Source organism: Alexandromys fortis, unplaced genomic scaffold (genome assembly GCF_014885135.2).
Source record: "Alexandromys fortis isolate MF-2015 unplaced genomic scaffold, M_Fortis_MF-2015_v1.1 scaffold_9, whole genome shotgun sequence".
Taxonomy (NCBI): Eukaryota; Metazoa; Chordata; class Mammalia; order Rodentia; family Cricetidae; genus Alexandromys; species Alexandromys fortis.
This window is the reverse complement of record NW_026067892.1, coordinates 3888434-3911815: the sequence shown is the minus strand read 5'-3', so window position 1 is coordinate 3911815 and position 23382 is coordinate 3888434. Positions and strand designations below refer to the sequence as shown.

General features: G+C 41.8%; 1 protein-coding gene across 1 annotated transcript in view; it reads left to right on the top strand.

Annotated features, from left to right (window-relative positions):
- Btbd9 (BTB domain containing 9) overlaps positions 1 to 23382 on the top strand; it is a 353804-nt gene that overhangs the window by 45887 nt on the left and 284535 nt on the right. The window contains exons 5-6 of the mRNA XM_050138586.1: positions 4156 to 4375; positions 7843 to 7962. Of these exons, the coding sequence (XP_049994543.1) occupies positions 4156 to 4375; positions 7843 to 7962 (340 nt within the window). The remainder of the gene's footprint in view (positions 1 to 4155; positions 4376 to 7842; positions 7963 to 23382) is intronic.

Genomic DNA, 23382 nt, shown 5'->3' with positions numbered 1-23382 from the left:
ACCATTCTTTGGCTGATGGTTTGGAAGCTCGCTCTGTTGGTATTGGAGAAGCTAGCTCCACTGGTATTGGATAAGCTAGCTCTGTTGGTATTGGAGAAGCTCGCTCTGTGGTATTGGAGAAGCTCGCTCTGCTGGTTTTGGAGCTGCTGGGGGATTGTGTGACTGTTGATATTGTTACCTGGCATGTGTTCGTGTTTAGAGTCTAATCAGAAATGCAGAGGGCCTCTGTTGGCCCTGGTGCTGCTCTTACAAGTTCATAGACCTGGGTTTCTAGAAGAGTCTCTCCTCAATGCCTACTTAGATACTTTACTAAATTGCACACGCCACCCCATTTTAAAGGGGGCGATCCAGAAGATGTTTTTACTCAGTGATGAGGGCTGGTCTCTTTAGAAGGTAGTTTACATAGTTTTATGCATATATAATCATTCATCTATGCAGCTAGGGAAAGGAAATGTCCTTTTTAATGAAATCTTAGGATATTTGAACAGCCTCCTTCCCATTCTCTTAACATTTAGTTTTATCTTAATTCTATAGATGCTGTTTTGAAAGTCAGTGCTTTATCTAATGAGGCTGAGTTATACTCTGTTTTGTTTATCGCATGTTTTAGACTATGGGAAAGAGAACAGTAACTTCTTATTTCTGCATGCTTATAGCATAGAGCTGTATCACAGATTCTAGCCTCAGGATATCTTTATTGAGTAAAAGTCAATATGTTCCTAAGACTGCTGAGGTACATTGTTGGGGTGTGTTTGCACGCCTGTGTGAGTTACTGCTCTATGGATCTTTGCAGCTGTGATAGAATTGTTGGTTTTTATTTGTCTAGATGCACTCATTAGATTGAGGTCTTTAATGATACAGTTGTGTCCTTTTTTGTCTGTGATCTTCTAGCACCTGCCACAGTGTCTGAATCAAGATTTTTAAATACATAAGACTGAATGAGTCCTTTGTTTCTAAACTAGAATTTAAGTCTTTCTCCCCCATCGATATAAAGACAATTGTAACACGAACTTTCAACTCTTGGCTCTTTTACTGCTGTGTCATCCGTGGGGTGCATTCATCTGTGGACATGTTCAGTGTCCATGCAGGTCTCTTGTTCGGCAAGATGCTGAACATCTGGGGCTGAGTCCAGTACTGTGATTCGCACAGCGGAGGCAGCTTTGAAACCCGTTTCTTTAAATAAATTGGACGGTGGTCCCATTTAGCTGCATGCTATTGCTTGGTAACTTGCCTAAAGTGCCAGGTAACTTAATTGCCTAGTCTGGGATCAAACAGTAGGAAGTAGATGCGCTTCCGTAATTTCTCCTAGTTGATTTCTTTTTTGTTTCCACTTGTGTGTTTGTGTCAGAATTGAGAAGTGTGGAAACAAGGCCTGGAAATAGTAGGTTAATGGGGAAAGTTAAAGCAAGACAGGAACTTTGGGAAAGTCGTTTGTAATGACACAGTTGTTAGCAAGTATTGAGGGAGGGAAGCAGGGGCCTCATACATTTCAGAAAGTAGGAGATGACTTAGGTGACAAAAGTGGGTAAAGAGATTCTAGTGGGCAGGGAGCTATTTTGTATCCAAATAATTCATTGGTATAAGTGCCTGTCTCAAGTGCTATGTCTCTAGGATGATTATAAACATAAGAGAACACAGGGTTGTTAGCCCAGCGCCTCAGCTTTTCTCACCGTGTAGCTTGCTTTAAATTATGACTCAATCTCTGAGCATGTTCATGCAGCCTCTTGTCTGTCTTTGGAGTGTTGGCTTTTAGGTGTCAGTACCTGGTGACCCCTTCCTTACCTGTGAAATTTGATCTATAGATGACTTCATAGTCGTTGACACTAATCGCAGTTGGAGAGAGGAGGGAGCTTTAAATAACCCAACTATCTCCTTTTCCCCCTTTCTAATAATTGGTTTGTTTTTACCTAGCTATAGGACTTTAGAGCTCATTTTTCTTAATGGCTATAAAATATATTATAAATCATAAATGTAAAGAACATTTTGATTGCTAATTTATGATTTGCTCATTTCCTGCTACTGCCTTCTATTTTCTGAAAGTTTTTTTTTGTTCATGGATAGGGAGATACAGGTACTAAGAATACTCATGCTTTGAATACTTTTGTAGTATAAAATTTTCCAGGATGACTTTTCCTTTTAAATTCATCATTTAACTGTAGATTTTGAAGAGAAAGATTACATTGGAGCTGTATTTTTATCTAGCAGTGTACTTCTACTTGTCACAAGGGGATTTCCACTTGTGTAAATGGTCTTCAGTTGGAGCGAAAGATGCTCTCTGGGAATGGAGCGTGTTGAGAACGGCTAGAAAATGCTCAAGTACTCTTGAAATAGACTTCAAAAGAAGACTATTTCTATTTTAGATTTCAGCTGTAATCATTAGAAACTCTTGGACCTGCTGTATTATTCAGAGTGTGATAGATTTTTAGTACTGAAAGAAGCTCTCTTCAGGTGGCTTCAGTTTCTAAGCTTGGAGGCTTGACACAAGTCCCTCTATGTCTTGGTCTTAACTTGTGCTGTCTCAACAGTCCCATCAGAATTTGCCTATGAAGGAGGCTCAGAGCCTTAAACTAGCAGTGGGACCCCCTGGGTGCCTGAGTCTGACACCAGCTCTGCTGAACAATAGGTCCATTGAGCTTTTCTTGCTTCCGCGACTCAACTGTGTTGGCCACAGTGCTGTACTGTGCTCTGGGAGCAATATGAGGACTAAATCAAAGAGCTAATATTTGTAAGTGCATGCAGCGGTGTCTGGGAGGAGTATGGAGAGTGATCAGAATCGGCCGTGGGAGGTTGTGAAGGGGCCACTTCAGCCGTTGAGCATTGCTCTACTTGCTTTGTTTCCTGAGTTGCTTCAGTTGCTTTTAGCTGCATTTGTTGTCCTCTTCTGGAGCCACTGTTACCTGTCTTTATTTGTAAACTTCCACAAGCCAATTCCCACCATAGCTGCAGTGCTGAATTCTTCCTCCTGCCTTTTCTTGTGCACCTGATAAGTCTCCCTTTTCTCTGCATACCATATGGCCAAGCTGTATGTGCTTGCTGGGAAACCTGCATAGTTCTCTTACGTAGTGCAATATAGTGATGACTGTTTCTAAAAGAGCACGCTGTACGCTTTACAAACACCTGCTCAGTCTTTACAAGGGACATGTAGGGGACAAACATTGTCCTCTTAAGAAATTGACATTTAGAAAGAGTAATTTCTCCCAGGTGACATATCCAGTTCAGGGTACAGCCTTGATTTAAATTATGACTCAGTCTCTGAGCATGTCTGTGCAGCCTTGTGTCTTTCCGTGGAGAGTGCCGGTTTAGGTGTCAGTCCCTGGAGACACCGTCCTTACCTGTGAAGCATGATATGTATAAATGACTTTAAAGTCCCAGACACTAATCTCTCATTGGAGAAAGGAGAGCGCTTAAGATAGCTACAATATTGATTCTGATTACAGGCTTCTGAATTTTCAATTAAAAAAAAAAAACAGGGCTGGAGAGATGGCTCAGTGGTTAAGAGCATTGGCTAATCTTCCAGAGGACCCGGGTTTAATTCCCAGCACTTACCTGGCAGCTCACAGCTGTCTGTAACTCCTGTTCCAGGGTATCTAACACCCTCACACCAATGCACGTAAAAGAAAATTAAATAAATTAAAACAGCAACAACAACAAAAATCAAGTGATGTTTATTTTCTTTTAAGGTAGGATCTTCCTTTCTCAGCATGGAAAACTGCTGCATCTTGTCTGTATGTGACTCACAGTGAGCAGCACTGGAGCTTCTTCTCTCGTTTGGCCTGTTGGCTGGACACTTGTCCTGAGTCTGGATGGCGGGTGCAGATCATCTGATGTGCTGTTTCTGATCAGCAGACATTAGATTAAAGCTGCTAACGGGATGAACAGAGAGGATTGCTTGTTCTGCTACTCGTGATTCTAGTAGTGGCGTTCCCTTAATGTCTAGTGTCTGGCTCACTATAGATGTGGTAGTGACCTTCAGTTTGAATGCTGAGCTATTTTAATTTTGGTGGACATTCTATATTCTTCATTTCCATCTTCATGCCTATGCAACTTAAAATCAAATGCAGATACTGGAGTTAACTAGAATGCTTAGACGTTCACGTTCCCTTCACTAGTACAGAGTCATGAAAGTCACCCCTCCACTCACTCTGTTTCTAACTGTAGTACCGGAAGAAAACATCGCAACTATGAAGTACGGAGCCCAGGTTGTGAAAGGAGAGCTGAAGTCAGCCTTGTTGGATGGTGACACTCAAAATTACGACTTGGATCATGGATTTTCCAGGCATCCCATCGATGATGACTGCCGCTCTGGCATTGAGATCAATCTTGGCCAGCCGTCCATTATCAACCACATACGCCTCCTCCTGTGGGACCGTGACAGCCGGTGAGGCCTTCTGTCCCTGAGACACTGATGTTGCATTTGTTGAAGAGGACCTAACTTTTTGGTCATCTGCTTTGGTTCCTCTCCCTTACTGCTTTTTTATTTACTGGCAAAGGGGGCAGTTATTGAGAAAGACAGTGTCTCTGTCTTAGGGTAACTATTGCTATGATGAAACACCACAGCCAAAGCAACTTGGGGAGGAAAGGGTTTATTTGGCTTACATTTCCACATCACAGTTTACAAAGGAGGTCAGGACAGGAACTGAAGCAGGGCAGGAACCTGGAGGCAGGAGCTGATGCAGAGGCCATGGAAGGGCTGCTTCCTGCCTTGCTCCTTATGGTTTGTTCAGCTTGCTTTCTTATGGAACCAAGGACCACCAGCCCAGGGATGGCACACACCCCTCGCTGTGGGATGGGCTCTCCCCCATCAATTATTAATTAAGAATATGCCATACAGCTGCATTTTTTCTTTCAAATGAGGTTCCCTCTTTTCAGTTAACTTCAGCTTGTGTCAAGTTGACATAATGTCCAGCACAGCTCTCTAGTAGGGAAGTGGACCAGAGGTACTGGGAAAGACTGACTCAGTGACAGTCTGCTTTGGTTTTACAGGTTTAAATGACCTATTTGTGATCATTCTGCTATTTCTCTTGGTTAGTTGTAGAGGAAGAATTAAAAGTTAGATTTCTTTTAAATGTCCTTTTTAAAATGTAAAGTTTTTGGTATTTTATTTTGTGTATTATGAGTGTTTTGCTTGCATGTATGTATGTGCATCATGAGTATCTGGCCTCCCGGAGGCCATAATAAGGTGATAAGGTGCTGGATACCCTGGGGCTGGAGTTTCAGACTGTTGTGAGTCACCATGTATGTGCTGGGAATCAAACCTGGGTCCTCTGAAGAGCAGCCTGTGCTGTTAACCACTGAGCCATCTCTCCAGCCCCCTTTTGTCCTCCTTATATACAAGCACCGAATAAGTGTTTATTTTGGGATATACAGAAAAGCACAAAGAAGAAAGTAGAAACTGCTGTAATCTCACCACTACCCGTCACTAAAATTCGTATGCATCTGTGTTTGTTTTCTCCCTGTCTGTTTCATACACATATGCACACTACAGAGTCTTCACATAGCTTCACAAAGTATAGACTAGCTATATGGAAAACTTACCTCTACTTTTTATTTTTCTTCCGTAAGAGTCAGAGTCTTAATAATTTGCCTAGCCTGATCTCAAACTTGGATTTTTTTTTGCCGCAGTTTCCCAAATTCTTGTATTACAGATGTGTGTGCCCCACTGTGCCTTTGAAATGTAGTAACTGAAACATGAAATTAAAGCCAAGTGTGTTTTAGTTACTACATTTAAAACATTCTATTAGTTTTTAAATATTATCTGGCATCCTTCCATATAAGTAAACATTATTTATTTGATTCCTTAATATTGGATATTATGAAAACTTTAAAATACATATCATTAAATGACTGAAGAAATTGTCTTTTAGTGCATAGCTAAGCATCCTTGGAATGAAGTCAAATTGAGAAAGAAGTGGCGTGCTCTTCAGGCCACTGCGTGTGCCCGGTTTCTTAGCAGTGCTTTCCTTCCAGCACCTCTGTGGTACTCTGTCTGCTTGTGCCTGTGCATTCCTGGTGTCAGAAGCACCAGGGCAGTGATGAGCAGAACTACGTGGTCTCTAGTAGTACTTTTAACCTAAGGCCTACCGAACCTGCTGTGCTTTTTGGGTCTGGGCCTGTCGGTTCAGTGGGAGTAGTGATAGGGCTCACATGGAAGGAAGAGAGTGCGCCCTGGTAGCACTTTGAATTTTTGACCATTTGAGGGAATCTTTTTAAGGTGATTCAGTCAGCATTTGTATGTGTAGTGTTGTTTTTGAGATCCCTAGGTGATAGCTGTTTTGTTTTTATTAAGAATATACTTCATGGGGCTGGGGAGATGGCTCAGTAGTTCAGATCCATGTACTTCTCTTGTGGAGAGGGCGAGGGTTTGATTCCAGCACTCACATTGGGTGACTCACAACCACATGTAATGTGTGCTGTAAAATAAATCCTTTAACAAAAAGAATGCATTTCCTCACGTGTATCCTGGTGTGGATATTTGGTGCATGACTGACGAAGTGGTTAGAATTAATTCATGTTTCTCATTTCCAAGAATCCCTGGTTAATTATAACAGTGTAATAATATTTATATTGCACTTCCATTACTTGTATATGGTAGGCTTTCTAAAGGCTTTACGTATTTCATTCATCTAATTAATAATGAAATTGGTATAAAAATAATAAAGGAAAAGGCTAGTGTGCTTGAACCTGAAAGCACAGCTCATTGTTCCCATGATGTTAAATATTTATCGGCCACTTTGTTTTAGTATCTATATTCCATTCACAGAGGACTTAGCTTTACCTGTTCTTTTCTCACAGCATTGTTAACATTTGAAGTAAAGGTGAAAAATTCAAAATCTTAAGCCAAAAAGATTCTGATGTGTTGTAAAATTATATCCCACATTGCTGATAACCCAGAGAGGTTCAATAAAAGGTTATAGCCAGTTTGAGGCTGAGCGATAAAATGAATGGGAGTTGAGGGGACAGCAGAAAGCAAGGGGATGACACAAAATAAGCTGACCTTTTCTGGCCACAGCTGTGGGTTGCAGGCTGACATTTATGCTCACCTAAATCTTCCGAGATTGTTCCTGTTGATATTACAGTACAAGTAATAACTGCACCTCAAATTTAAATTTGGCTCATGGCAAGGAAGTACAGATGTTTTCAGTATGGGACCAGCATGTAATGGTCCCGGGCAGCTGCCTAGGGGAAGATGATGGGCTGTTTTCATTACAGCCAGGTTATTAGCTGGCAAGTTTTAAGTTGCATCCCAAAGAAACAAGCATTATCTTTCCCCCATGTTGTTTATTTTCCAGCAGGCTGTTTTTAAGTGTGGTATGGTAGGAGACTGAGAGGTGGCTGGAGATAAGCTGCCTTCTGTGGAGAACTATTCCACCCTTCCACTTAACTTTCCCTGCCAGGAAGGGAGGGCAGAACACCTAGACCAGGGGCCGTGGAAGGAGGAAAGAAAGGGCACTTACCTGCTTCTGTTCATTGTCCCTTCTCTGTCTAACCTCCCCAATTCTGCTCCTGTTTCCTCTGTCTCTCCTTTCCTCCCTCTTGGCTTTATTAATCTGCTAATAGGGCATGACCAAGGCATCTGGGCAATGTGAGGAAAAACAGTCTTCCGTTTCATTTTGTTCTTAAGTAGTTCATCATTTGATTAAGGCAGAAAGACAAACTGAGAGGAAATGTCAGTACATTGAGTAAATGCTAAGAAGAGTGTTTTATACAGCTTTCATTGCTACCTAAATTTGATAAATGTTATTTTGAAACAGATAGAATTAGTTTATTCTATATTTTGGTACATTTTAATATCTTACTTTGGTTTTCTGTTGTCACTGTGCCCTGTTCTTTCCTTTTACTTCCTAGGTCTTATTCCTACTTTATTGAAGTGTCCATGGATGAACTTGACTGGATCAGAGTCATAGATCACTCACATTACCTGTGTCGGTCTTGGCAGAAGTTGTATTTCCCAGCTCGCGTCTGCAGGTAAGTACTCATTGTTAATAAATGATTTCCATCTTTATTTAAGGACATTTCGAGTTTGAGAAGATTGCTCTCAAAAAACCAAAACCAAAAGAAAAAACAAACAGAAAAACAAAACCCTGTATGGGAAGTTTATGGACCTTAGTGAGTGGCTGCACTGGGAGCTGTCCAGCATGTTGTGCTGTGTTTTTCTGTGCGAGTGTGGGGATGGAGTTGCTCTTTGCACTCAATGTTGTCTACATAGAGAAAGCAGTTGTGGTTAGATGGTGGTGTTTCCTTCACATCCAGGGAAGATCTTCCTCAAGGCTCCCTGATGGTGCCCAGAGCAGGAGGAGAGTTGTGGATGCTTTGTCTGCATCAGGATGGCAGGTGGGGTGTGCCAGAGCAGATGTTTTGTTGTTGTTGTTGTTGTCGTCTGTTTTTGAGACAGGGTTTCTCTGTGTAGCTTTGCCTGTCCTGGAACTAACTCTGTAGTTCTTGAATTCACAGAGATCCGCCTGCTACTGCCCCTCAAGTGCTGGGATTAAAGGTGTGCGCCACCACTACCTTGCCAGAGCAGGTGTTTTAAGTGCAGTTGGTCAAAGGCGCAAGGCCGGCTTAGCTGATAGGCTTCATGCTCACCTTGTTTTTTCTCAGTACCAGCCGATTCTATCCCAGCCCCCAGGTAGGATTGTTGTATAGAGTGCTGAAAGGTTATTGTTCTAATAGTTCACATTCTTCTTTAGATAAAACTTTCTGTACTTCTGCAAAACATGTAAGTTAATGAAATTGGGAGTTGGTAAAGGTGGTTGAAGTTCCCTGAATATTACATAGATTTGTCCTTCCCACTGGACAGTGCCCTCCGATGATAATCTTTAAGGCAAGAGGTTAAAGGCAGAAAATATTAGGCTTATATATAGGTGTGGGAGAAGAGTAGGGAAGAGAAATGGTTGAAAAAAACAGGGACAATGTGGAGCTGGCCTCTCACCATCACCTCACCTGCCTCCCCATGTCAGATGCCATCCATTCTGACTTGTTGTCATGACTGACATGAAGCAGGTGAGAATGTCCCTGGCTTAGTCTCCTGGCCAGGAGTCACCTCTGTGAACTCATGGTTAACTCAGCACAAGAGTTCATGAAACTTTTCCACCACTAGTACATTTTTATTGGTATTACTGGACACAGTATTGTTACCCAGGGATCCTCTTGTGTATAAATGAACAAAATCCATTTCATTTCCCCAGAGAGGGACTAAAATATTTTTTACTTAAAGGAGTTTAGGATGGATTAAAATAAGAGGGACCAGAAATTGAGTTAAGATTCCATATCCCAGAGCTGCCACCAGATATTTGGAGAGAGTGACCCGTGAGGAGGAGGAGGTAGAGGAGAAAGAGGAGATGCAGTCTGCAGTAACTCAGGTTGTAATGGTTGAAGCAGGCTAAAAAATAAACAGAGTGTCAGCCTAAGCTAAGTGGGAGGATAGCGCACTGCTATGTAATCTGAAACAATGCGAACATGGCTCGGATGACAAGTTACCGTGCTTCCAGCCGGGACAGTCGCCGTGCTCCAGCTGCCTTCAGTCAGGCTCTCTAGCGTCTACAAAGTATACTTTCCCTTGAACACTTCCATTTTTCCTCCTCCCCTCTTTCTTTCCCTCCTTTATGAACTTAACTTTGCCAGGGTCATTTTTTGTTTTATTTATGCTGCCAGCGTTTGTTTTAGTGCATGTCACAGTAATTACATTCAGTTGCTATGGAAAAACACATGCACAAATCAACTTAGAGAAGAGTGTATTGAGGCTTACAGTTTCAGAGGCTGAGTCCATGGCCGTTGTGGTGAGAGCTTGCAGCAGGCAGTCAGGCAGGTTCCAGAGCAGTAACTGTGGGTTTTCACCTTTTCCCAGAGCACGCATCCACCGCCCCCCCATCTACCCATACTCACCCCTGCACCTCCTGCATGGATGGCATGGGCTTTTGAAAGCCCAAAGCCCAGCCCCAGTTAAAAGCTTCTTCCAACAAGGTCACACCTCCTAATTTTTCCCAAACAGTTCTATCAGCTGAGGATCAAACGTTCGAATATATGTACCTATGTGGCCATTCCTATTCATACCACCACAGTTCATCAGTGCCAAACTACAAATCTGAGCAAAGGTGCTGGTAGAGACAATGATAGCAAGAAAAGCGAGGAATCTCAGGGCCCATATTAGTAAGAAATAACCATTTTAACTCATCTATTACGTTTCTTTATAAATTCTGTTTCTTGGATTAGGTTTTTGTTCTAACAGTATTTTAAAATGAATCTAAGAATTAGGTTTTACTAACATCCAAGGATGCATTGGTTTTCCTTCCTAATCACTTATTGACTGCTTAAACAATGCTCTAAATGAACTGCTTGCAGGAACTTCCCTCTGCAAAGAAATACTTCCTTACTATGTAAGGATTTGGTTTTTATTGTTAGCTAATTTGTGTATTTGTATATCACCTTTGTTCTTTAGTATCTTTTGTGTTTGTTTTATTTTTGCCTCCAAGAGTGAAATTGCAAGCTCTTATAGGCACGGAATTTGGATTCCAAATCATTGTACTTTAGAGCAGACCTTAGACTGTGGTATTGTATGCAGCAGTTTCTCTGTGCGTAGCGTGGTTTCGTGATGTCAGGTGCTGACTGTGCCGACGGTGAATCAGCACCGCTGTGCCCGCTCCTTATGTCATCTTGGTCGTGCGTTCCTTCGTTAGGACGGAGGAGTGCCGGCAGACTCCTCAGGGGGCACATAGCTCTGCGTTTCCAGAGCTTGTTTTCTTTAGGAAACTGAATTTGGAGGTTCAAATAGAAGGTTTTGAATGCTTTATATGGATGGCAGCTTTGATCTGTTCCAGTGACAGTGGTGATGCTTTATAAACTGATGAGAGGGAAATTACTTGCACCTCTTTCTGAGACCAGGCCAGAGGAAACACGCATTGTGGCCTGGAACTGAGCTGCGCTGTAGATGGGGCTCACCCCAATCCTAGCTTTACCTCACACATTCGTTTTGTGGTAAATCTGTGCCTTCCTCAGCCTGGCACCCACACACATCAAGAACGGGAACAGCACTCTTTATGGCCTTCGCTTTGATAGCTGGTTGACAAGCGCAGAGTGTGATGTCTGGTAGACATTGTGATGTCAAGTAGACATTCATACATAGCAGAGTTTTATTTTTGTCCACTTGAGAATCTGAACTGTTGATCATCAGAGAAGGTCCTATCCTTGGCATGGTGGCTTTTATTAAGACAACTGTGCCTTTTCTTAGTAGCCAAGTCGTCTGGGTACTTCCTGTACTGTCAGGTCACACATGACAGTCCCAGGCCTGCCACAAACAGGTATATCAATAACTAATCATTTGCCCATTTTTGAATGTTTATAGCAGTTTTGTATATTTTGATTCTTATATATGTATACGTGTGTGTATGTATGTGTATAGATACAGTCATTAAGTCTGCCATTGCAATACCTGTGCAGTGTGATGGAGGCAGTGCTCATCCTGCACAGCAGTACATTGTGTCTGCTGCAGGAAGATAGTGCCAGGCTTCAGACCACAGTGATCATTTCAACCATGATGATGAATGGAGGGAAGTGATTGACTCATACTGGACCCCTGTTTGTGTGTGAAGTGGGGCTTGTTCTGTGTGACCAGAAGATTAGACTAATACTGTCTGCCCCCATCTTTAATCCTTAGGTGGAGAGGAAGAAAAGGGACTTGCAGCTTATGTGCAATCTTCATATTTAGAGCAAACCGTACTTGTCACTTGTAAGACCTTTGCATTGATAGAGACATGCATGCATGTGTGTGCGTGCCTCTGTGTGTGCGATATGTGATTTTCTTTTGTGTGCTATGTGACTTGATACTAGGTTTTAGTGTTAAATTGATGCTCTTTTGTCAAATAGAATTTTATGTTTTTAAAAGAGATGCTCAAATCAGTGTTTTTAAATTATTTCTAGTTTTATATATTATTCAGAAAGGTGTTCCTCAATCCAGTGCTAAAGAATGCTACATATTTTTCTATTATTTTAAAAATTCCTTATAGTCAGATATTCCATTCAGGCAGACAGAGGAGGGGATGGTTTAGGTCGGGGAGTTAACTTAGGGTTGTTCACTTAACAATGATTGCTTACACCCTGATGAGACTGGCCTTGTTTCTCATGCGCTGAATTGTAGCATATACTTGACTCTTTTACAGTGATTGCCTTTGATTCCTGTTGACTGTTTGAATTACTGTGGTTTTCCTTCCTCTTTTCTTAGAGTGAGAAATTACAATGTGCCAAGTATGTCACAGACAAGGGAAAGGGTGTCACAGAACATCTGCCAGTCTGTCTTTCTAGTCTCAGGGGTTCCATTAGAGGCCTTCAGTGATGATAAACATCGCACTAGAGGGGCTCTGTTTCCATGCAGAACAGGAATTTAGCTGTGCCTTACCAGCTCAGGAAAAAATTCTCTTCATGTGTTCAGTCAGCACTTATTCAGTCAGCAAATGAGCACCTACTTTGTGCTATATTTTGTACTTAATCCTGAGATTGTAGCTCTGATGGATGTCAGGGGTTCCACATTTGTCAGTTGGGGGAGGCATATGCACAAATTTATAACTACATATTTGTTGTAGTGAGGAGCGGAGGGGCTGCGTCCCCGGCACCCGGCCGCCGGCATGGCTAGCTTATGCCCCGAAATAATTACACGGAAACTGTATTCTTTTAAACGCTGCCTGGCCCATTAGCTTTAGCCTCTTACTGGCTAGCTCTCACATCTTGATCTAACCCATTTTTAATAATCTGTGTAGCCCATGAGGTGGCTTACCAGGGAAGATCTTAATCTGCGTCTGTCTGGAGTGGGAGAATCATGGTGACTGTCTGACTTGGCTTCTTTCTCCCAGCATTCTGTTCTCTCTACTCCGCCTACCTAATTTTCTGTCCTATCAGGGCCAAGCAGTTTTCTTTGTTGCTTTTATTGGTTAATTAATAGATGAATACAAGACCCACCTCCATCACATATTGTCAAGATGGCACTATGGATAACAAGGATCATTTTTAAGTAAGGTTGCCAGGGTGGTGGTGTGAGCTCAGCTATAGGAAATGGCATTGGCGACTTTGGCAAATGTTGCTCGTGGAGTTGGTCTTCTGTAGGAAGCCTCACTAGATGTGTACTAAAACCATACCATTTGTTGGCATGAGGCACTTGAGTCTTTTATTGCTACTGTACATTTCAGTTCACCCTCATCCCCGCTGTCAGCAGCTACAGCATTCCCCCCACTCGTTCTCATTAGATTATAGTACCTACACAGGGCTGTAGATCAGGCGGGGAGAGAACAAACGAGAAAAGAAGCATTTCTATTTATGGAGGCATTCTCTCTTGCCATGCTGACAGTGTGTGGACGCACACATCTGTGTTATTTCTCTCCCCCGGCCCCTTAACTGGGCAGAGATAACATTTATTTACTTTTAAAAGCAAACAGTGGCATAATTGAGCAGTTCAGCTGGAGGCTTTAGATTCCTAGTCAGTTATGCTGAGCCTTTACTCTCCTCCTGGGATCAGAAAGCTCAGCCATTTGAGAAATGCTCTATTTATGATGGAAAAGAAGTGGGAAGGGGTCCACTTTAAAGAAGTAGCTGTTTCAGCAAACACTGAGTTTGAATTGTTCCTCTACCTATAACTTTGATATTGTACTTGAACTAGCACAGAACAACCTGCAGAGAGAGGAGCATTTTTTTCTAAGAATGCAAAGCAAAACGTAGCCACATGGTGTCACTAAATTATAACAATTTTACTTAGAGCAGAAGAGAATTTGAAATGATTTTTTAAGTAAAACCATATTTAAATATAAATTATTTTGAAGTCTGTGATTTGTGAAATAACATCTGAAACATTTGTACTGTTTGAGTCGCCCGCTGATGGAAGCATTAATTATGCCCAGAATCCGTGGATGTCCACTGTGTGCCAGCAAACTCAGGAGTCGTCATCTGCACAGCGGAGGGCACTTGTGGGCTTCCACAGCGCCGTTGTTCCAGCTTCTGACAAATAAGGATTTCAGGCCTTCTTCTGGAACTCTGAAATAAATAAAAGAGTAACAGATTCACTGAATATATATGAGGAGTCAGAAAAACAGGAGGAAGAATGAGGATACAGGGAGAGGATTAGAGGGCTGGGGAGGCTGGAAAGGGAGCAGCCTGATGTGTATTAAGCACTTGTGGACCCAGCCACATTTTATTCCCCCTGCGATTCTCACAGCGGCCTCATGGGAGGAGAACCGACTCCATTGCTGTACAGATGAAGAACTTGAGTGTTGGAAATCTGAGCTTTTAACCAAAGGATCTGATTCTGTGTCAGACACTGCCATGACTGGGTGGTGGCAGGGGTGGGGTGTGTGTGTGATGGTGGTGCAGAAGCTGCCCTCACTGCATGAGCAGCAAGGTGGGAGGGAGCACCGTACCGCACACCAGCCCTTGGGTTCAACCTCCAGAATAAACACTGAGCCAGATCAAACTTAGCAAAACAAATGGAACAGCCCTGCTCTAGAGTTGCAGGACCCAGGAACCAGAACCTTTGCTGCCCTTTTGGGAAGCATTCTCCCACTGAGTGACTTCTCTTTCTTCCCCTGTGGGGAGAGCCATTTGCAGGAATACTGCAGGAGGCTCACTGTCACCAAAGGCTGCTCTGTCCAGCTGGTGACAGCCACCGAGTGGACAAACTCGTACTTAGTGATGATGATGAGCAATTGAAGAAGTTCTCTTCTTAAACATGCTCCTAAGAGCATTTGGCAAACCTTGTTTTCAGTATGCTTTGTCAGTTTGTCAATAGAGCTTTAAATCTTTCTGCCCCTTGGTTCCTCCTAAGATCTTTGCAGGCTTTGTTATTGTAGAATGAAACCCACCGGTGTTCTTATTTCCTGGTTTGTTTGCTTCAGTTGTATTTAGAAACAACAAACATTGTGAAATCTCTTTTCACAAGATCTCTTCACATATTGAGTTGCCTTTTTTTTTTTTAAGTTGAGAAATTATTTATTGTTTTCACCTAGAGTCCTCTTATTGGGGGGAAAAAGCCCACAGCACAACCAAGTGATAACAACAAAACCCAAACACTGTGCTTTATTTTCATTAAGACCTTTGAGAAATGGCTGTTTATGTGTGTTATTCAGCTGAATCCAGGCCTTTTGTTTTATGTTGTTGTTTTAAAGGATAACGCTTGAGCTCCTTTTGTGTATAGTGGAGGATTGGAACATGAGAAAATAGATTGGGGTTGTCCTTTTTCTTAGCATTTTGTTTTGTAATTTTTGAGAGCGTTAACAAGCTCATTGCATGAAGAGGATGCTAATGGCACTAATAACCTGTTATTAGCACAAATACCAGTTGCTGATTTTCATTATGGAAGGGCAAGAGCTATATTTTGTTCTGTTAGCTGTTGAAATATGAAGCGGTGGGGCTGCGTCCCCAACACCCCAGCCGCTTGGCTAGCTCATGCCCGAAATAACAACACACAAACTGTATTCATTTAACTGCTTGGCCCATGAACTCTAGCCCTTACAGGCTAATTCTCGCACCTGGACTAGCCCATTTCTAGTAATGTTTGTAAGCACCCCAAGGTGCGCTTACCGGGAAGATTCTAGCCTATGTCCATCTTCATTGCGTGTGCCTCAGAGAGCAGAGCTATCGCGTCTACCCGGGAGAGCTGAGCATGGCGTCTCTTCGGGAGCAGAGCAGAGTCTGTCCTCACTTCCTCTTCCGCCCAGCATCCTATCCTGTTTATTCCGCCCACCTATCTTATAACCTATCAGGGCCAGCAGTTTCTTTATTACTCAGCCAATGAAATCAACAGATTGATATATGACACTCCCACATCAGTTAGCAGTTGCTTCCCAAGCAGTTAGGTCCAAACAGATTGGTGCTGCCTGATCAGTCCTCAAACATTCTTTTTATAATTTACCCCCCCCCCAAAAATATGTATTTTCTTTGTAGCTAAAGGATTTATCTATTCAGACATTCACCTGACACCATTTGTAGGAGGTATCTACGTAAGATAGCAAGAGACTCATGAGGTAATGGAAATAACAATCTACTAAAAATTTGTTGTCGGTTATGATAAAATAGTCCCACACTAACTCAGAATGGAGTATAATAAAGGATTCTTTATTTAGAGCTAGACTCAAGGGTAGTGGAGAACAGAACCGAATCTAGCAGCCAAGGTCCCTAACCCTGAGGACAAACTTTGTTGGGAAGAGGGGATGTTGCCTTCTAGGATTACTGAAGAGATGTCTCAATAGATAAAGGTGCTTGCTGCCAAGCCTGATGGAACTGAGTTTGAATCCCATGTCCCACATGGCAGAAGGAGAGAACCAACTCTTGCAAGTGTTTCTCTGACCTCTGCAGATATATCATGACGTGCATTTAGGGCCCCAATAAATTAATAAATATAAAAAAATAAAAATTGATAAAGTAAAATATGAAAGGTACAAGACCATAGTGATGGAGGACCCTCCTATGGGGAGCATTTGAACTGAGTCTTAAATGACCACAGCTCTTGCGAGGGAAGTGAAGTGGGGAGGATGTTCTGGGTACTGGACACAAAAGGCAGGCTCTGCATTGCACTCAGTTCTCCAGTGTCTCCTGCTTCTCCTCTGTTTCCTCCCTAGCGCCCACCCATACTGCCTATGTGTGAATACCTCTAGATTTCTAGAATTTACTTGGTTTTATTTAAAGTTAAGCTTTTGAATTCTTTTTACCGTATAACTAAAGTTTTCACTATGAAGAACTTTTCAACTGGTTTAATTTTCAGAGAATAGTAAAAATTTATGAGAACTGAAAAAAGTCTGTTTTTGGAGCCAAGATTTGACATGATTGTGTGTGTGTGTATGTGTACACATTTTTTTTAAGAGAAAAATTGCTGTTCATCAGCATGTCACTGTGGTATGTGCTCTGTGTGGGAATGTGAACATTCATACATGAGACTTCTTTTGAAAACTGCTCTGCTAGAACTTAGTAATGACACTCAGGAAATCCAGAACCAGCACGAAGATAGTGAAATATTAGGCATGGGACAGTGTTTTGTTGGGTAGAAGGCAGAGGAGGGTGAAGGCAAGCTGCCCAGAGCATTGGGCTCCTGAATGGTTAGCCAGGGGCCTCTAACATGGGTACAGACCAGAGATGGAGGAGCTGGAAGCGAGAACACACGGATGAATGGAGCCTTTAGGGAGGAGTTTCCAAGCCTGTCAGTCAAGCATCTATGTGGGTAAGAAAGTAGTGTTGATGGTGAAAGCCCTGCTGATGTAAGCTTGGGAAGGCAAGGAACTTGGAGGGACAGCTAGAATGCAAACTCTAGATGCAGATCTCCTGTGCACGACAGTCAGCTCCTATCCTGCTTGCTTTGGGATAGTAATCCAGAGGGAATGCTGGTGGTTAGTAATTCTCTCAGTGGAGAGCTAGGCCAGTGTACAGTCAGATGTCACCCACACTACCTATAGCGATTGCTCTGACCTTCAATATTTATAACTTGAGTGGCCCAGTATACCCATCCATTACACAGTATACCCTGTGCACTCCTCTAATTATTTTGTGGTTCCTGGGCCTTGCTTTACATTCCTTTAGGTAGTACTCATCAAATATTTGATTCTCCTTAACCCTCTTAACATCCTTAAATGCAACTGCCAGAATAATAATAGATTTTTTCTGGAAAACACTCTAAGCATTGCTGTCCCCCTCCTCATTGTTAGAAAGCAATACTAGGAAACAGGATTTTTAATATTCCATCTCACAGATACGCTTCAAGAGAACTGTGCATACAAGTTCCATGGTTACTAAAATGATCAGTGCTTTCTTGGTGAGGATTATAAACGGCCCAAGGGCCCTGGAATAGGGTGCTCGCTGTGGATACAAGGTTAGCTCATGGGACCAGCAGGGAAACCAGATTGCTTGTCGGCTGCCAGAAATTCTGGGCAGAGTTCCAGGCTTGGTTCACCTTCTAGAAATTCATCTCCCAGTATGAAAATAGAGGGCTCGATCCCTGCACGGAACAGTAGCAGCAGGAACACTCAGACTCTTTCAGTCCAAGTGCTGCGGCGGATGGTGGAGAGCTGAGCAGTGGACGTGGTGTCTGACCTCATTCATGAGCAGTGGGATTTTCCTTAGCAGCTTTCCTTCATTATGCTTCAAATTATAATTTCATAAGTTAATAATTGTTCTTCCAAATAATGTGGGTCATATGTACACTTGAATACGTTCTGCCTGATGGGAAGCTATAGGTTTAATTTTGGATAGTCATAGAAATTCTTTGCACATTATAAAGCTATTAGGACATAACAGCTGTGTTAGTTCATTTCACCCTGCAAAAGAAATGTGATGCGGACTAAAATGATCAGTAATTATGTATTTTGAAAACCAAACCTCCAGTTATAGAAAGAGCTCATTTACACATTAGATGCTGATAAACAATACAGTATGCCGTGCCTTTCAAAGTTAGTGTAGTCTCCTGCCTAAGACTGTAAAAGCAAATCTGTGCCAAGAAACATTTTTCCTTCTTTGAAATCCTCCTTGGCTTTGCCTATTGCAAATCAATAGTAAGGAAAAGCTACTTGATATTTTTCTAAAGGAAAGAAGTGAGAGGGACTGTTTGAGGGAGTAAGACTTGGGGTTTGTTTTGTGTCTGTTATCAGTGCCTGCCATCTGCCTTGCAGTTAATGTTGGAGAAGCATGTGTGCAGCTCCCGGTCCTGAGCAGATGATGTGCACGGTTTGTTGGGATAAATGTGCATTCTGTGTGTGTGTGTGTGTGTACCTACAGTGCTTAAAATCACACTTGAAGTGTAAAACAGATAATGAGGCTCCATTTTGGGCTAATTTGCATATTCAGCTCTTCTACCTAAAACAAAGAATTGTAATGATGCTGATTCTCTTTTCTACGGTAGATCAGCACTAACCAGCTGTCAACAAATATTTTGATTAAACACTTTTCTTTATTGGAGAACTTTGGGGCATGTTCTTTGTGTAAACACTGTTTTCTTTGATTGCAAGGGATAGATTTTCAGTGTGATTCATGGATGTATCCTATCATAAGCTGTCAGATGAAAAGATTTTTCTATAAGCTCCTCTTTTACTGTTGATTTCTCTTGGGAAAGAGCAATATTTCAACTCATGATATTTGGTTGCAATAAAGGTGGTGTATAAGTCTACTTTAAAGAAATTAAAACATGTGAGGAATGATTCATAAACTTGACTATTCCACAATATTTTAAAAGAAAAGTTATTGCTGGGCAGTGGCACACGCCTATAATCCTAGCACTCATGAGGCAGAGCCAGGCAGGTCTCTGAGTTTGCGGTCACCATGGTCTACAGAGTAAGTTCTAGAGCAGCCAGAGCTATACAGAGAAACTCTGTTTCAAAAAAGAAAAAGTTGTTAGTTTCTCTAATAAATTTGAAATATGACTAGAAGTTTTACTTATCTTTTAATATTCATGTTCTTAGAATATATATTCATTAGAATGAATAGATTATATTGTCTTTTTTTTTTCCCCCTTGGTTTTTCCAGACAAGGTTTTTCTATGTAACAGCCCTAAGTGCCCTGAAACTTGCTCTGTAGACCAGACTAGCTTTGAACTCACCAAGATCTGTTTGCCTCTGCCTCCCAAGTGCTGGGATTAAAGGCGTGCACCACCACCACCAGCGTTTTTTTTTTCTCTAAGTATAGTCATACATAAATGTGTTATTTATAAAAAAATTGTATTTAGTGGCCAAAGAATCTTCAGAAAACTGTTCAAACATCCTCAGCCATCAGGGAAACGCAAATTAAAACTGCTTTGTGATTCCATCTCATCTCAGGCAGAATTGCTTCATCAAGACAGTAAATGAGGACAGAGGCAAGAGAAACCCTTATATACTGCTGATGGGAGTGTACACATGGCCATCAGTGTAGAGGTCCTTTAGAAAACAAAACTGTCCTGTGCTTCAGCTAAAATACTCATGAATAGGCACCCAAAAGACTCAAAATCAACATAGCACAGAGATACTTGCACATCCATGCTTACTGTTACATTATGATACAACAGCTAAGAAATGGAGCCAGCCTAGATGCAGTTCAATCAACAGATGGATATTATAAGAAAATATGGGACACAATGCAATGGAATTTTATCTGCCCGTAAAGAAGGAAGTTAGTACATTTGCAGAAAAATGTATGTAACTGTGAGTCCTGTTAACAAAATAAGTTAGTGTCAGAAAGACAATATTTATTCTCTCATACGTAAATTTATGTCTATGGGTAGGACATTAAAGAAGAAGGGACCATGAATGGAAGATGATCTTGTGAAGGAGGATGAGAAAGAGAAGGTTCTAGAATAAATGTAACATATGAAAGCACAAAGGAAGAATATTTGTGGGGAGAAGGGGGACCAGCAAGAGGGGAACAAATGGGACAGAGTGGAGCAGAGAGAGAAGGGGAGGGAATAATAACAAGGTATAATGCCACATGTAACAGTGCGTGTACGAAGAAAACGACATAATGAAACCTGCTAGTTTGTAAGATAACTTTGAAAATACTTTTAGAAAGAAAAATGGCATTTAGCTAGTATATACTATTTGAAACCTTGCCACTCTCTTGTTGTCATTGTGACTGTCCTTCTGTTACTACATAAAAATATGATTTATCTCTTTTAACAGTAGCAGAATATATTAACTGTATTACTGCTCACAATTTATCTGTTAAGGATCTTTAAGACGTTTCTAGGTTTACGGTGACAGGTCAGTACACCTTCAGAATTATTTGATTATCTGTAAGGAAGCAGCGTCAAAGGGTTATACTCATATTAAAGTCCCACCCACAGGCATTGTTATGTAGTATCTTCTAGCAGTGTATAGTAGCATCTCTTTTTCCATATCCTTTTCAACAGGAGGTATAGGTATTTTTAATTTTATCAAAATGGTAAGTCATGGTCTCCTGTTGGGCATGGTGGCTAGCACCTGTAGTCCCAGACCTCAGAAAGCTGAAGCTGGAGGATGGACGCTGGCCTGCAGAGTCATTTCCAGAGGAGTCTGGGCTAGAGAGTAATGTCCTGTTGCCCAATTGTTTATTGCACAGGTTATTTATAAAATTAAGCCATCATAAATCTGTTTGCTGATTGGTATTATGATTAGGATGTGGTGACCCATTGTTTTGAAGATTTTGTCCCCAGTGCCACAATGTTGAGAGTTGGGGCTCCTGCACGGTAATTATATCATAAGAACTTTGGTTTTTTTTTTTTTTTTTTTTTGAGACAGGGTTTCTCTGTGGCTTTGGAGCCTGTCCTGGAACTAGCTCTGTAGACCAGGCTGGTCTCGAACTCACAGAGATCCACCTGCCTCTGCCTCCCGAGTGCTGGGATTAAAAGCATGCGCCACCATCGCCCAGCAAGAACTTTCATAATGTGTGATGGGTTGGTTTATTGGGAAGTGCTAGAAATGGAAAGAATTGGGCCAGTTGGAAGAAGTAGGTACACGTGCTGAGCCCTGGAAAGGTCTGTCTCGTTTGTGGTAGTTCATTTCTCTTCATGCCTTATGCCACCATGCAGTAGAGTATCCTTTGCCCTGCTTCTACCAGTTTGTTCATAGCAGTTCTGCTATAACTTACTGCCCTCCTACCCACACCATAGGCCCAGAAACAGTAGATGTAGTCAATCATGGACTGAAATGACTGAAACCATGAGTCAAAGAAAACTTTTCTGTAGATGGAAGTTTCTGTTCTGCCTGGTCCCACAGCCATTCAGTCCCAAAGAACCACACAGAGACTAATATTAATTATAAAAAATGTTTAGCCTATTAGGTCAGGCTTATTAGTAACTAGCTCTTACCACTTAATCTATGTTTAGCCATGTAGCTTGGTATTACCTTGTTTCCTCTGCATCTGGCTGGTTACTGATTCTGCTTCTTCTCTTCCCAGAATTCTCTTAGTATGATCACCCCACCTTTACTTCTTGCTTGGCTACTGACCAATCAGCGCTTTATTAAACTAATTTAAGTGACAAATCTTTACAGTGTACAAGAGCATATCCCACAGCACTTTGCTACTTTATGTCAGCTTTCTCAAGTATCTTATTCCAGTGAAAAAGCTGACGAATTAACACAGCATGAGCACATCATCACAGAGCAGGGATCTTACTGCGCATGATCCCCATTCCATTAAGGATGGTAGGTTTGCAGGTTCTCAGATGCTTGATCAGTTGAGAGATTATTGGCTACATTGTCGTGGACTTCCACTTACAGTGCCCTTCCTAGTTTATGTTGTCATCTTAGAGAATAATACATAGACCCCCTTGGACCAGACCTTAGGACTGTAGTTTATTGTTGTCATTCACTTTCAAGTACTCCTTTCCTGCAGAATCTGGGTCTGAAGGAGTCTGACTTTTGTTTTGATTTTTGGAGTGTTGGGGTTTACTTTTTTATTTTTCTGTTTCTGAGACAGGATCTCATTTTATAATCCAAGCTGGCCTTGAACTCATGATCTTCATGCCTCAGCATTGTCTGCACCATCACGCTTGGTGTTCTAAAGCTGGTCTTTTTGTTTTAAAATGTAAAGACTGTCTTTATCATGGCATTATCTCCATGTGTTTGTCTTCAGTGATAATTCACTTTTATTCTGGACTTCAAGGTTGTGAAGTACTATCAAGGTTGTGAAGGATGATCAAATTCCTCCCTCCTTCAACCATCCTGCCCACGTTATAACTGAACAGTAGTATCTATCTACTGTTTAATTTTTAAAAAGCATATTATGTCATCAGTAGGTCTGCATTCAGGCAGTTGCCAGATACACATTTAGTAAGTTGGGATTTAAATGTTGCTGCTGTAGTTAGAGTGGTGCCATGGAAGTCATTTCTGCTGTTAGCGAGGTTCCGACAGGCATTGTTTCCTCAGTCTGTTAGTACTGTGGTGGCAGGCTGTGGAGACAGAATGAAAAGGTAGCATGCTAGGGTGTGCTGCTAGCTTCAGAAACAGCTCTGGTTCAAGAAAACAGGAGCACTTCTGTGCAGTCAGCGCATTATCTCACCCTGCACAGTCTCAGGTTTCAGAGACCGCGGCAGTCATCGTAGTGTAAAAGTGTTCATGAATGAACTGTCCTATGTAGAATTAACTCTCACTCAAACCTCGTCCCTGAGGTGGACCATCCTTGTCTGTCCCAGCATCCTGGTGCTTGGGAAGTAGTAAAATCATAACTCAGTTACACGATTAAATACAGGTTTTTATAAAGGTAAGGAAATAAAGATTCTATGAAGTTAAGAAGATTGAAGTTACAGAACTGCCAGACTCACATGCGGAGCTGTTGACGAAGCAAACTCTGGCAGTGAACAGCTGGGAAAGAGAAAAGGCTACCAAAATAATGGTATGTAGATGTTTCAAGAGAGGGGTCAGATGAATAACAATTTAGAGAATATTGATGATATCCAGTCATTTTGAAAGAATATTCCTCACT